Genomic DNA, 14,699 nt, shown 5'->3' on the forward strand with positions numbered 1-14,699 from the left:
GACACGCAAATAGTACGTGGTAAGTTTTTTCGTTTTTTTTTTATCTATCACCATACTTTTTACATAGGTTGCTGAAAAAATGTTATTTATATATTTCTTTTATATGACTGAAGATTTCAGTGATGGGGACACGCATTTCACTATAACTTAAAAACCCACAGAAATCCAGCTATTGGTATTATCACAAATGCAATAAGATTGAGTTTACTACCTGTTTATAATGAATTGTACTAATAGAAAACCCAGTAACCAGGAAAGTGCAAATTGTTTTTATTGTTTTATGGCAGTGACCTCCAGAAATGTGCTTTAGTGAAATGCGAGCTCACGTGGGATGATAATAGTGAGTTTTTTGCTATAACCTTGTGAAGTTCTTTTCAGAAAATTTAATTTTGACTGTTATCATAGTGCCAACTAAGAGAATAAATGACAGTGTTACTAGTAAATCTATCAAGAAAAGGAAAGCAATTGAATTGGATCAGAAAATTAAAATAATAAGAATGTATGAAAATGGCCAAACATTAACAAGTATTGCGAGGAATTCAGATTTGTCAGTGCCAATGGTGAACACAACAAAGGAGAAAGACGAGAAGTGGGGAAGTGATTGGCAATGTTCACACAGTGTTAATTTCATGCTGTTTTACTGGTGGCAAGTTACATTGAAATACATATCAGTTTTTACAGTAAACTAATGTGCGTTTTTTCTTCCTTTTATGTTTTCTTTTTTTAGTGCCACTCTGGCTACTTCACCGCTGTCCTCAGATAAGGATTTTAATTGAACTAATTAAAAATATATAACTATTTTTCTTCATTCTTCTGAGGCTATTATTTTGTTTTTGTAATTTTGGCATATCAGGGATATAGTAGCAATATTTTATTAGTCATTCCCGAGTTACGTAAAACTCGAATTATGTAAGAAGTCCTGGAACGTACCTCTTATCTTACGTATGTCGGGAATTAACTGTATTTTTGGATTAATTGAGAAATCAATTATCCGGGAATTTTTTTTTACCATCTATCCCAGAAAATTACTGGAAATGGTAAAAAAAACTTCAAGAAAATATACTGACTAGTTTAGTTAGAAATCAACATAAACCCATTTTGAATAAAAAAAAAAAAAGAAAAAAAAGCATCATTATGGAAACATTCTTGAATGTGTATTTGATCTTGTAACAAAATTTCAAGGAAAATTCGTTATTGCAACCAAAATATGAAACATCTAGACTATCAAATAGAAAGCTTTGTATCCATCTCATACTGCATGCAAAAAGTAAAAAATTGCATGCTACTTATAGTGGATTGTTTTTGAAAATCCTTATGTTATAATAAGGAGGATGAAAAAGGCACTTCACAGTGTTAATTTCATGCTGTTTTACTGGCGGTAAGTTACATTGTAAAGACATGGTAAATTTGATTTCACTAAGTAATGCTTTTCAAAACTCATGTAAGAATGTTATAACTTTCTTTGATGTAAGCTTGACCTGATAATACAATTTCAAGGAAAATTATGTATTGATAGCTTTATTAAAAATAAAAATTAGTGCGAAACAAAAATCTGAAATCTTTGGGCCACTTTTGTTTTATGTAAGGAAAACAATAAATGCTAATTCATCATCATTCTATTCTTCTGTTTGGCACAGGTTTTTTTTTTTTTTTTTTTTATGTAAACCCCAAACACGAGAGGTATTAGAACCATGCTTGGGTTGGAGGTTGAGAAGACAAAAGAAGATATATGTTGACATTTGACTTGAACTTCTGTAGACCTTAATTTTCAGGAAATACGTATGAAGGAAGGTTGTTCCAGAAAACGGCAGCTGAATGAATAAATGAGGAAGATGAAAAGTTGGTTCTGTGAGTTTCAAGTTGGACAGTAAATGGATGTTAGCTGGTGGTGGCACGTGTTCGGACTGTTTTGAAAGAGAGAGCGGGAATTACAGAAGCCAATTCAGAAGAACAGTGCCCATGGAAATATCTGCAGAAGAGGCATGCAGCAGAAATAGTACATCTATGAGACAGCAAGTGGAGAGACTCTGTTAGAAATGAATCTTTAATTAACCTAACTGCCCTCTTCTGAACGGAATCAAGAAGCCTAAGAGAGGTTTTGGGGGCACCACCCCAGATGTGGGAGCAATATTCCATGGTAGGGGGGGGATTTGCAAATTGCACAGAGTGAACAGTTGTTTGGAAGAAAAGTAACGCAGAAAGAGACAACCAAGTTTTCTAGATGTAGAGGAAGCAATATTTATAATGTGCTTGTGCCAAGAGAGATTAGAAGTCAGGGTAATCCCCAAAACAGATATATCATTTTGCCGAGAAATCAGAGTGTCACCAAAGATAAGCATAGGAGCAGAAAAATCCTTTTTGCGAGATATAAGACAAGACTGAGTTTTAGAAGGATTGAAATCAACTAAGTTGTCTTTGCCCCACTGGAAGATTACGTGGAGATCGGCATTTAAGGAATTGGTAGCAGATTTTCGAGAAGTTGAAGCTGATTGAGCAGGGCAAAGTTTCTCAAAATGGAAAGTGGAATGCAATGTGCAATCATCGGCAAAACTATGGATAGGATTTCCAGTCAATGGAAGAAGGTCATTAATATACAAGAGAAAAAGAGGTAGGGAAAGAACTGAACCTTGGGGGACACCAGCATTAGTGGAGAAGTCAGAAGACAGAGAGCCATCTACCATCACTCTCAGTGAGCGATCAGAGAGAAAACTGGATAACCAATTACTAAAAACAGTTGGCAAACAATAAGATGGAAGCTTGTTTAGAAGACCTTTATGCCAAACAGAATTGAAAGCCTTTGAGATGTCAAGAGCAACTGCATGAGTTTCACCAAACTTTTCCATTGAATTAGTCCATAAATGGGTAGCATAAGCCAGAATATCACCAGTGGATTGACACTGATGGAATCCATACTGGCGATCATTGATCAGATGGAAGGTTTCTAAGTAGTTTAAGAGTTCACAGTTAATTGAATTCTCCATTACTTTAGAAAGAGTAGAAGTAATTGCAATGGGACGATAATTGGATGGGAGGAATTTGTCACCCTTTTTAAGAAGTGGCTGGATATGAGCAAATTTCCAAGCAGAAGGAAAAACACCTTTGGAATAAGAAAGTGAAAAAAGGCGGCAAAGAATAGGAGTAAGTTCATGAGCACAGGTTTTGAGAACAAGTGCAGAAATACCATCAGGACCTGGAGCTTTCTTAGCATCAAGATTTGTCAAAATCCTTCTGACATCCTTTTGACGGAAGACCACAGGAGGCATTGAATGGAGCGTGTTGGCAATGGTGGGAGGTGTTTTACCAAGATCATTAATACACAAGTTGGAAGAAAAATGGGATGCTAGCAGGTCAGCTTTATCCTTGGCCGAAGTGACAACAGAACCATCTGGTTTGGACAGAGGTGGGAGCAGAGATGGGAAAAAGTTGTGGCCAATAGCTTTGGCAAGAGACCAGAATGCTCGGCTACCAATTAGGGCAAGAAGCAAGTTTTCTACTCTTAGCTGTTCAAATTCTAGTTTGGACCGATTAATAACTACTTTACAATTGTTGCGAGCTTTGGTGTAGGCAGAAAATGAAACTGAAGAATTAGAAACAAACCAATTACGATATGCAAGTTCTTCTCTTGAACAGAGCCTTAGCACATTTATTGGAAAACCACGGTTTAGGTAAAGGACAAAATTTTAAAGTGGAGTGTGGGATAAAGGATTCCATTCCTGCAAGAATAATTTCTTACTTTTTCATTAGTTTTATGTTCTCTCCAATTCGTTTTATTGATTTTCCTTAGACATCTCATTTCAAATGCCATTACTTTTTGCCTTTCTTTTTTATTTATTCTCCATGTCTCTGATCCATAAGTTGTTGTGGGCATGATGACAGTTTCATATAGTTTAATTTTTAGACTATTTGAGATTTTATTGCTGTTCCATATGTTTTTGAGTTTGTTCATGTTTGTCAATCCGTTGTTTAGTCTATGACTAATTTGGTCAATATTATTTAGGTTTCTGGTTATTAGAGAGCCCAGATATACAAATTTTTGTTCTTGTTCTATTTGTTGATTTTGGATGTTTATGTCTTCTATGTTTTTTCCAATTTGCATTACTTTGGTTTTATTTATATTAAAAAATGTTGCTTGCTTTATTGATGTTTGTTAACGTTTCTTTTAGTTGATCTTTGAAAATCACAATCTTCTTCTTCGTCTTCACCTTTTCCCAAGTTATATGGGGTCGGCATTCAATGTTCCCAATTCACACTTTACATCCTCTTCTTCTCTTCTAGTTGGATCAACTTCTTAACTGGAACACATCTATTGGTTTTGGCATAGTTTTTACGACCGGATGCCCTTCCTGGCGTCAACCCTCACCATTTATCCGGGCTTGGGATTTAAGCTGCCGATCTACTAAACCTGCCGCAGCCATATAAATGGAGTAGCTCTTATTCAGTGATGAAGCTTCCTCGTGATGTCACAATTTAATAATTTTACGCAATTTATGCCGAATTTCTAGTCACCACTGAACAAGCAGGTGGCACTGCTGTAGTTCTTTTATCTACATATTTTATTTTATATGATTTATATTTTTTTCATTTATTATTGTGCTTCTTTTTCTTCAATTGATTTCATTAGTTCTTCTAGGTAGATATTAAATAGATATGGAGATAAAGGGCACCCCCTGCATGACTCTTTTCTCTATTTAAAATTTCTCTATTTTAAGGTTGTTGAATTTTACTATTGCTCTTGTATTTTTGTATAAATTGTTTACAAACATGATTATTTCTTGATCAAGTGGGTTTTTTTGTAGTTGCTTCATTAAATTTTCTTTCTTTACAGAGTCAAATGCCTGCTTGAAATCGATGAAACATAGATAAAGAGGTATCTTTTTATTCCAATATTTTTCTGCAATGATGTTTAGTGTGAATATTTTGTCTATTGTTGATCTGTCTTTTCTAAATCCTGCTTGTTCTTCCCTTATTGTTTCTTCATATATTTTAAGTATCCTATTTTTAAGATCCTTATAAATATTTTATATATATGGTTTAAAAGGGTAATGGGTCTATAATTCTGACAATTTTCTTTATCTCCTTTTTTGTGTATAAGTACTATTATTCCACTTCTCCAGTCTTCTGGTATATCACCTGTAAATAAAATTAGATTAAAGAATTGTGTGAGGTGTTTAACATTGTATCGCCTCCGAATTTCCATAGTTCTGTTTGGATATTATAATTTCCAGGTGCCTTGTCATTTTTCATTTGGCTAATTTGCTTTCTGAACTTCTTTGCATTTTTGTACTATGCTTTATTTCTTCTATTATCTAAAACAAAAGTGTTTTTTATTTCTCCTTTGAACAGGGTTTGGTAATATTCCTTTCATATTTTTTTAATTTCTTGCATGTCTCCTGAATTTTAATGTTGTTTTTATTTTTCATTGTTAGTGTTTTCAGGATGTATGTTTTAGAGAGTTCCTTTATAACCCAGTAAGTTGTTTTAGAGCCGTGGTGTTATTTGCCTCTTTACACAGCTTTGCTTTATCTACCAACCATTTCCTTTTAGCAGCTTTACATAGGTTGTCTATTTTGTTTTTTTAGGATTTTATATTTTCCCCTTTTTTCTTGACTATTTTCTTTGTTTAGGAGGTTTTTCATTTGTCTTTTTTCCGTCCATATGCCTAAAATTTCTGCTGTAATCTAAGAAGTAAAATTCTAAAATTTCGTCTAATAACGTCTAAAATTTCTGTTGTAATCCAATTTAGTTCTCATGGTTTCAAAGCTGCCTCTTTAGTCATTTGTTTAGTTTTCTCCCATATATTTTCTACAGATGATGAATAGTTTATATTTTTTAATTTTTCTTGTAGTGTTTTCCCATAAATTTCCTTTATTTTGTCTTCTTCAAATTATGATATATTTAATGTTGCTCTATTGTTCTTTGGCTTCATATTTTTAATTTCCATTTAATTGTTGCTGCTAGCAGTTTGTGGTCAGTGTCAAAATCTGTACTTCTAAGAGTTTTAATGTTTTGAATGAATGATTTACAGTTGTTATTTATTAAAATGTAGTCGATGAAGTTTTTTGTATTTCCATCTGATGTCCATGTATATTTATGTTGAGATCAGTGGTAGAACAGTGTGTTGATGAATAGTTTGTTTTCTTTGCAAAAGTTCAAGAGTTGAACTTTGATCATGGATTGCTTTTTTAAAAATATATTACACACCTTTCTTTGATATTTACTTGCCTTGGTTTGATTTACAGACCTGTGTTAAAAACTGCACAAAACTTTGCATCTACCTTATATTCATACAAAAGAGAAAAAGTTCACACTGCTGATAACCAACTCATTTCTGTAAAAACATTGTTATTACTATCAGTATTACCAATATGATACAAGGAAACTCTGGGCTTTTGCTGCACAGCAAAAAAATAAAATAAAAAATAATAAACAAACTACCCATGTGATACCTTCTCCATGTAGGCACCTATACAGCTAATCTTAGAATTTCCCCAGGCTATCAGCCTCAACCACTCATGAATGCAACTTATTCTAGTAATTAACAACCCACTGTCTAAAAGAAAACCTCCTACAATCCAGTCTAACCTCTTCCACTATAATTCCCTCTATAATTCTGGAATCATTCGTAAGGGTGAAAATTTTGTCTTCATTCACTTTACTTTCTTCTCTCAGAACCTTAGAGGGACCTCAGCAATTAGGTCCTTCTAAGGTTGCCGTGTTCTGTAACCCACATATGGAGGCCATTTTGCAAATCTCACTGTGTGATTTGCAAAATGGCCTCCTATGTGTGTGTTATGTCTTTGAATCCCTTCAAGGAGTTTGACATTTTTTTGTAGTGTGGTCTCTATATTTGTACAGTATTTCAAGTGTGGTCTTACACCTGCTTTGTGCGATTATACCTCTCTATCTGTATAAGCAAATGTTCAATAAATCTGATGGTAGACCATGAGCCCTCCTTGCTGCTTGCCTGCACTGCAAAGAGAATTTCGCGTCCATCTGAATTGTAACTCCTATATCCTTATCTTCATCTACTTTTTTTTTTAAATTCAACCCCACCAAGTTGTATAAGTTATTTTGGGATTAAACCATGGGGTAACTATAAGACCTTTCACTTTGTTGCATTATGGCACAGCTGCTACTTCTCTAATCAACCTTGAAGCCAATCTAAGCTGCACCAAAGAAGTGTTGCTTGGTACTGATCATTCACTGCACTCCTGACTTTGATATCATCTGAAAATTAAACCATGGGGTAACTATAAGACCTTTCACTTTGTTGCATTATGGCACAGCTGCTACTTCTCTAATCAACCTTGAAGCCAATCTAAGCTGTACCAAAGAAGTGTTGCTTGGTACTGATCATTCACCGCACTCCTGACTTTGATATCATCTGAAAATTTTGACATCACACACCACACACATCCCTTTGTTAATGTCATTTAAGAAAAATCAGAAATGAATATTTCAAGTACCGATTAGGGTACCCTGCCCCTTTACGCTAGCCCAATTTGAAGAGTAAGCATTAATCACAACCCTGAGCCTCCTAGTAACCCTGTGATACATCTAAAGATCTTTGCTATGATCCCAACATCTTCCAACTTTTTACAGAAACCTCTCAATGCAGAATTAAATCAAATGTTTTGCTAAAATCCAAATAAAGAATGTCAAAATTGATTCTGATATACAGTTCATGTGAGTGTATCTGTCAAATTAGCTAATCAGGTTGGTTAAACAAGATTTTCATTTCTATCTAGATGACCTGAATGAATGACCTGAAAAAATCCTACTGATACATATAAGAACCTAGAACCTACAGGTAAAGTCACTAAGGTCTTGAAAGGAAAACTGCCTTTAGAGTTATTTCTGTTTATTTGAGCAGTAACCCTGCTAATCTGTCAAAACTACTTTATCACCTGGTGGCACTGCTCCTGCCTCCATGTCATGCAGTTGGTAAACAGGGTAAACAAATCCACTCTACCAGGGCTGAAAGGAGCAAAAATGGATAAAACAAAACAGTCAATCTATGGATTTCTTTATCTAGAATTTTCTAATAGGGAAGATGATCTGTTGGCATCTAGTTAGAAATCCCCATTTCTAATTCTAGAATTAGAAATACACAAATTCTAAATGAAGAAATGGGAATGTCTTGATTCTAGAATTTTCTGCAAAGGAAGATGATCTGTCAGCATCTAATCAGAAATCCCCATTTCTAATTCAGAAATATCTTGAAAATGTAGCTGGCCCTCCCAAAATGGCTGGAGATTACAATCAGGGGATCTCCTAGTGGAAATGACTGGGCACAGGCATGCAGAAAGACTACTAAACTTGTTTACTTTCTACTTTCTCACAAAAGTTATCCCAATTTTACAGAAACTATAGGACAGTGAGTGCCACTCAATGTATCAAGCAAGATACATCAAGCAGATCCCACAGAAATAAAATTCTACAACTAAAAGATCAAAACATAAAGAATGCTAAAAGAACAGTCATTCAAAAAGAAGGGGGTACTTCTCATGCAATTATCTTTACATTCAAATTGCTAAATCTGCCGAAAACTATAAAAGCTGTGTACAAATCAAATCTTACATCCTAATTTAATTCATGTTTAAAATGTAAAACATTTGTCACTCACAAACAGCCTGATAGGTGTAGCGATCTGTGCTTGTGTGAATCAAAAGAACACACTAATGCAAACTGCCAAAATAATCATACAGCTTTTTCAAATGGCTGCATCCACTGGAAATGAGAGGGGAAAAAAAAAAAATAAATAACAAATATGGAATTTAGCACTAAGTCTCATATTAAGAGGCAAAGAAACAGTTCAAACTGCTTGCTAAATCATCAACATATGTACCAGTAATTCAAAGCTTATGTTCTATAGCAATTCAGACTGACTGCTCAGTTCCTCAATACTTCAATATCTGAGTAGTAAGATCACTGATCCCAACAAAAAAACAATCTCTTCTCAGCAGTATGTTACACATGGTGTGAATATGCAGCTAACAATACTCTGGATAAAAATCCTATTCAACAAGCAATAGAATGAACCAGCAACCTCTGAAGTATGCAAAAGTCACTGAATACAGATGAAAACTTATATCAAGATGATGCAATTCTTGAAATTCACAGTGAGGATGATATGGACATCTGCAGACCAATAGTATTGAAGAAAAAGAACATAAAAGTTGAAGGCAGAAAAGCTTCTCTCATGACAGATAGAACAGCTAAGTGAAAAGAATACATGTGCACGCACACGTGCACACACACGATAATGCATATGACCACCTATTAGGTGAAGACAAACTGGTTGCTCTTTGTTTTTAGGCAACAAATGTGATCAATGAATATCTTATCTCTGCAATTAAACACATGTACAGAAAAGATAGAAACTCTGTTAGTATATCATATGAAGGAGTAACACTACTAGTGACCTCTGCAACACCCTCTAGACCTGTCCTATTACTAACATCTTTAGAGGGCAGTTCAACCCATGTTCTGGTGTATTAGCAATAGCGATAGTTTCTCAGTATCACTCACCAAATCATGATTTTACTCTCACTGATCTTGATGATTTGTTCAGCATATTGCTTCTTCCTATTTGGAACAGGCTATGTACCCTCACATATACATTCCAGTTACTAAACATCCGTGCTCACTTACATATGCAGAGCTGCTACCCTGATCAAGTTCAGCAATTGATCTTTCAATACATTTTCCAACTTTCTTTCCTCTCATAGAAGGAACAGTTTCTGACAGTTATCATAGCACTGACCACTATTCAGTATCTGTAAATGCTGGATATATCTCCTCCCCAAACTGACATATGAGCAGCTTGAAAATTCAAGAAAGTAAATGGGATAAAAAAATAAAAAGAAAAATACACACACACACACACATATATATATATATATTACTGTAGTAAGAGCATAGCTGGAACTATACAGGTACTCAAAGTGTATTAAAACATAAGCATAAAAGTACTCTGCGGGCCATAAGGCCAAAAGAACCTATAAAGACTAAGATAGCTTGTGCTGGTCTATACTGCTATACCCTAGAAATAAATATATAATTAGCAATAATATAAACGTATAAAATAGAATAAAATAATGATTATGTAGCTAATTATTGATATTCGGATACACTGAATGGAACTTTTTCAAGGGCTAACCCCATTCAATATATCCCAACAATAATTAACAAAGCTATCTGTTTATAATTGTTATCTGCCTGTTTCACTAGGTCCAAATAATAAACATAAAGGTGTTTTTTTTTGCTAAACTTTGAATTTAACAGCAAACAGGCAAGATAACAGTTAGCTTTGAAACAAATATACAGAATATAATACAGAAAAAAAAGAGTGCCAACCATAATTTTCATTTCAGTTGTAGTGATTTTTTATTTATTTTATACATGTGCAAAAGAAAGCTTATGCCGACATAAGGAGAAAGGAAGTAAGAATAAGTATAGTGATAGTACTTCAATTTCCCTTGAATTACTCTAATAGATAAATAGGTATAAAATTTAGGGTTAGAAAGTAAAAAGTGAAAAGCAAAGAAAAGAGCTTTTTATAATGCTACTTAGGATATAACGGGAGCATAACTGCCTGACCTTTTAGTAAGGGATCCTGATATAACTATAAGGGGTTAAAAGAAGGTATTTAATGGACAAATACAGATTACAATAATGAAAAAATATGGAATAACAATTGTAGATAATAATAAGGAAATAAAAGAAATGACTATTACCAAATGTACGAATATTTAAATAAATTGACATTTGTAGGAATATTTATAATAATCAATATAATTCATCCTATCTGATTTAGTAATAAATTGCAGACCATCTATACAAAAAAGTTAAATTAAGAATAACCAATTACGACAAAAAAATAAATAAACAAAGCGCTGTTGTCGCTATTTGTTTTATAATAGGTAACATGTGCTCAAATAATTCATTCTTTTTACTTAGTACTGAACAGGATGGTAAGCTGCATATTCCTATTTATTTATTTTTTGTTGTAATTGGTTATTCTTAATTTAACTGTTCTGTATAGATGGTCTGCAATTTATCACTAAATCAGATAGGATGAATTATATTAATTATCTACAATTGTTATTGTATATTTCTTCGTTACTGTAATCTTGTATTTATCCATTAAATACCTTCCTTTAACCCCTTATAGTTATACCAGGTTCCCTTACTAAAGGATCAGGCAGTTACAATAAAGGTCATTATATAATGACCTTTACTGTCGTATTTTGAACAAATAAATGCATGGAGATACACAAGATTAGCATTGGAAAAAAGAAATGTGGTTGGAATAATAGGACTTTACTGTAATAAAGTCACAGGATATACAAAAATAAACATATAACAGTTTATAGATAAATAAAACGTATTGAACAAAGTGGTGATAAGTAGATCAAAATTAATAGACGGTAGACCAAGTAATATGGCTACAATATATTAAGCTGACAACTGAAGTTGTATAATCTCATATAAATCGAAACATTACCAATTAGGGGAGTAATTACTTACATAGCTAAGTTTTGAGATAGAGAAATATCTCAGATTATAATAATTATAATCTGTAGTCCAAAATGGAGTAAACCAATATTGAAGTGATATCAGTAATCATTACTGTAATTGATAAGTGTGTCTTAAATCCAAAGGTAGTTTCAGGTACAAATGCAAAGGTGAAAGGGTATAGTAAGAATCCAATGTTGAAAGAACAGTAAATAAGTCCAAGGATACAGAACTAGTTTAAATCCAATGATGATGAAAGAACATGAAATAATTCCAAGGATATAAATAACTGGATGACTTTAGACCCAATGGTGGTGTAGTTAAAAATCCAACGATGAAAGAACAGGAAATAAGTCCAAGGATACAAAACTAGTCTAAATCCAAAGACGGAAGAACATGAAATAATTTAAAGGAAACAAATAACTGGATGACTTTAGACCCAATGGTGGTGTAGTTAAGAATCCAAGGATACAAAACTAGTCTAAATCCGAAGATGGAAGAACATGAAATAATTTAAAGGAGGAAACAAACTGGATGCCTCTAGGTAAAAAACAGTATTATAAACATTATAAACAGCATTAGAGACTTGACTGTAGAAAGTTTTCCCTTGGGTGGTAAGCAGTTACTTATCAACTGGATCAGTACCTATGGGACAAGGGAAATATAGAAGGCAGTTTTATCTTTTTTCTGGGTGTATTAATATTAGGGTACAAGGAAGCTCAAGACTTGTTGCAACAGAAAAAAAAAAAAAAAAAAAAAAAAAAAACACAGCAAAAGCCTCTGGCTTCCTTGCACTGCATGGCCCACATTATTATAGTAATGAATGAAATATCATCCATCAAAAGAGTTGCAAGTCATTTCTGAACTTGACCAATGGTCACATCTAGAAATTACAATAGATACTACATATATGAAGAAACTATTTATTCCCAGAGCAGAAATGCACACCAAAACCAACTGAATGAAGCAGCAATTCTGACAATCTCAAAGTTACTGCATTTTACTAAAACAAGGATTTATCTAGTAAGTATGAGTATCACCTTAAATATAATCAAAAATATATTGTTCATCATGATTTCAACATTGGTATGTCTGTGATGGAAAAACTGAAGATATTTGAAAACCAACTTGACTGAAATTAGTTAAAAAATAAACACCTATAAAATTATAACAGGCAGAAGGTTTCATAAATGGCATATATGTATTTATACACATGGCAAAAAAAAACCTACCAAAATAAATAAATTTTTTGAAATTAAGTCCACTGTTAATTATGCTTCTAAATATTTGCAAATTAATTTAAGAAACTGAACGTGTGTTGGCTATACTGTGATATTAAAAGAAAGCCCGTGTTTTGGTTAAATCTACCTTGTAGCTGTTTCTTGTTGTATTTGAAATGTCAGATTCTCAATTTTCTGCTGCAGTTTCTTTTTTCGTTGATTTGGAGGTAGATCACTATAGTCTTCCTTTGTTTCATCATTATTATGCTGTAAAACAAAGAAATAACAAATGAAGTTCCAAATTGCTGAAGGAAATTTTTGCAATTAGGATTAAATTTACATATCTGATTTTTGTTTCACTGCAATATCTACCTTAATATATTAATTCAATTCAAATATCAGAAACCTTGTAATTAAACGAACGAGTCAAATGAAAGGGAATCAAATTAAAAATTCTGGGTATGAAATGAAAGGGAATCAAATTAAAAATTCTGGGCATAATAACAAATGACACAGTGCATACTCAACTATTTAAAATTTATTTCCCAGTCACAGTTTAATGTACATGATACCACAGATAAACAGTTGTCCCATGGAATAGTATAGTTTGATCAGCACTAGTTCAATATAGCAATCCATACCCTTTGATATCTTCCCCACAATTTGGTGTTTGCTCCCTGAAATAGCACTATTCACTCCAAGTGGCCTGAAAGTTAAACTATCACCAGTGCTTAGGAATCTGACAGAGCTCCCATTACAAAAACAAATCTTTACCACTCTTTAACCAAATTGTCTACCACGATGCAACTCACAATCTATACCTTCCAGAAAAAGTGTTTTCTTTGATTTCTCCATTAAAAATCCAACATTTAGCCAAACTGGTCAACAAAATGAGATTTATTTATTTTTTAATCAAAGAAGTAAACAAACTTTTATAAACTAGTTTTGGGTGCTGACTTCAAATATGTTTTCTGTTTTTTCCTACATGTAAGTTTTGTAATATGACTAGTGATAATATCAGTACAAGTTAATAAAGATGATTTCACTACAAAACATGACTGGTTTCAATTACATTTTCATAACTTTTACAGCTTAAATCCGACACACACATACACACACAACTAAAATAATACAGTACACTATTGTAAAAAAGGTATGTACAATTGCTGTTGTCCAGAACACTTCCTTAATAACAGGAATGCAGAATAGCATTTGGTGCATTTTGCCTGAAATCTTGTTAACAACATCCTACAATAGTCTGGAAACTTACATTCATTCCAGAAACCTTGGTGGTGATTTTCCATCAACTTGATAGAATCGTTCCCCCTGCTCATCACTCACATTGCTAAGGTTTTCAGGAAAGAAGACCAAATGTGAAAGCAAAAATGTAATTTCAGCAACATACAATATCACATTTCTGCATATGCCTCAAGCCATTTCTGAACTCCATCTTTGTATGCAGGAGACCTGTAGTTTGCCCAAAATATTTTCCACAAAGCCATTTGAGATCTGATGCTTTTATTTCTATTACACTGAGGAATTTTTCAAAGCTTTCATCCTACAAAAGCTTTCTGATCTCCCACAAAGATTCCCTCCTTAACTTTCACAGCACTGATCTTTGGAAATTTCTCACTTAAGTAATAAAATCCCCTCAAATTCATCTTACCCATAGCTTTCACAAAATTCTTTATTAAGCCAACTTAAATGTGCAGAGGTGGAAGGAAAACCTTCACTAGATCCACTAATGGCCACACACTATTCACTCCTGGCTCACCCATACTTCCGTTGCTTTAAGACAGTTAAGCAACAGAGTGCAAAATAGATGTGAGCATCTCTGAATTCAGGGGAGGTCCCTATGGAGACAGATGTGCAAATATATCCCCCAAAGAGGATCAAAGGGAGATAAGTAATTACTGACATGTTAGCTTGACTTCTGTTCCATGGAAAATAATGGAGTCA

At 33.5% G+C, this 14,699-nt stretch overlaps 1 protein-coding gene across 7 annotated transcripts in view; it reads right to left on the reverse strand.

Moving 5' to 3' along the window:
• The window catches only part of LOC150087802 (formin-binding protein 1-like), a 260,095-nt gene that overhangs the window by 71,111 nt on the left and 174,285 nt on the right, over positions 1-14,699 (reverse strand). For 6 of the 7 annotated variants that reach the window (XM_090370427.1, XM_090370425.1, XM_090370426.1 and 3 more), the window contains one exon: positions 12,889-13,007. In XM_090370427.1, the coding sequence (XP_090226553.1) occupies positions 12,889-13,007 (119 nt within the window). The remainder of the gene's footprint in view (positions 1-12,888; positions 13,008-14,699) is intronic. The other variant, XM_090370428.1, reaches the window with a different exon arrangement.

This window comes from Mastigoproctus giganteus, chromosome 3, assembly GCF_048544385.1.
Source record: "Mastigoproctus giganteus isolate SK-2022 chromosome 3, ASM4854438v1, whole genome shotgun sequence".
In the NCBI taxonomy this organism is placed as follows: Eukaryota; Metazoa; Arthropoda; class Arachnida; order Uropygi; family Thelyphonidae; genus Mastigoproctus; species Mastigoproctus giganteus.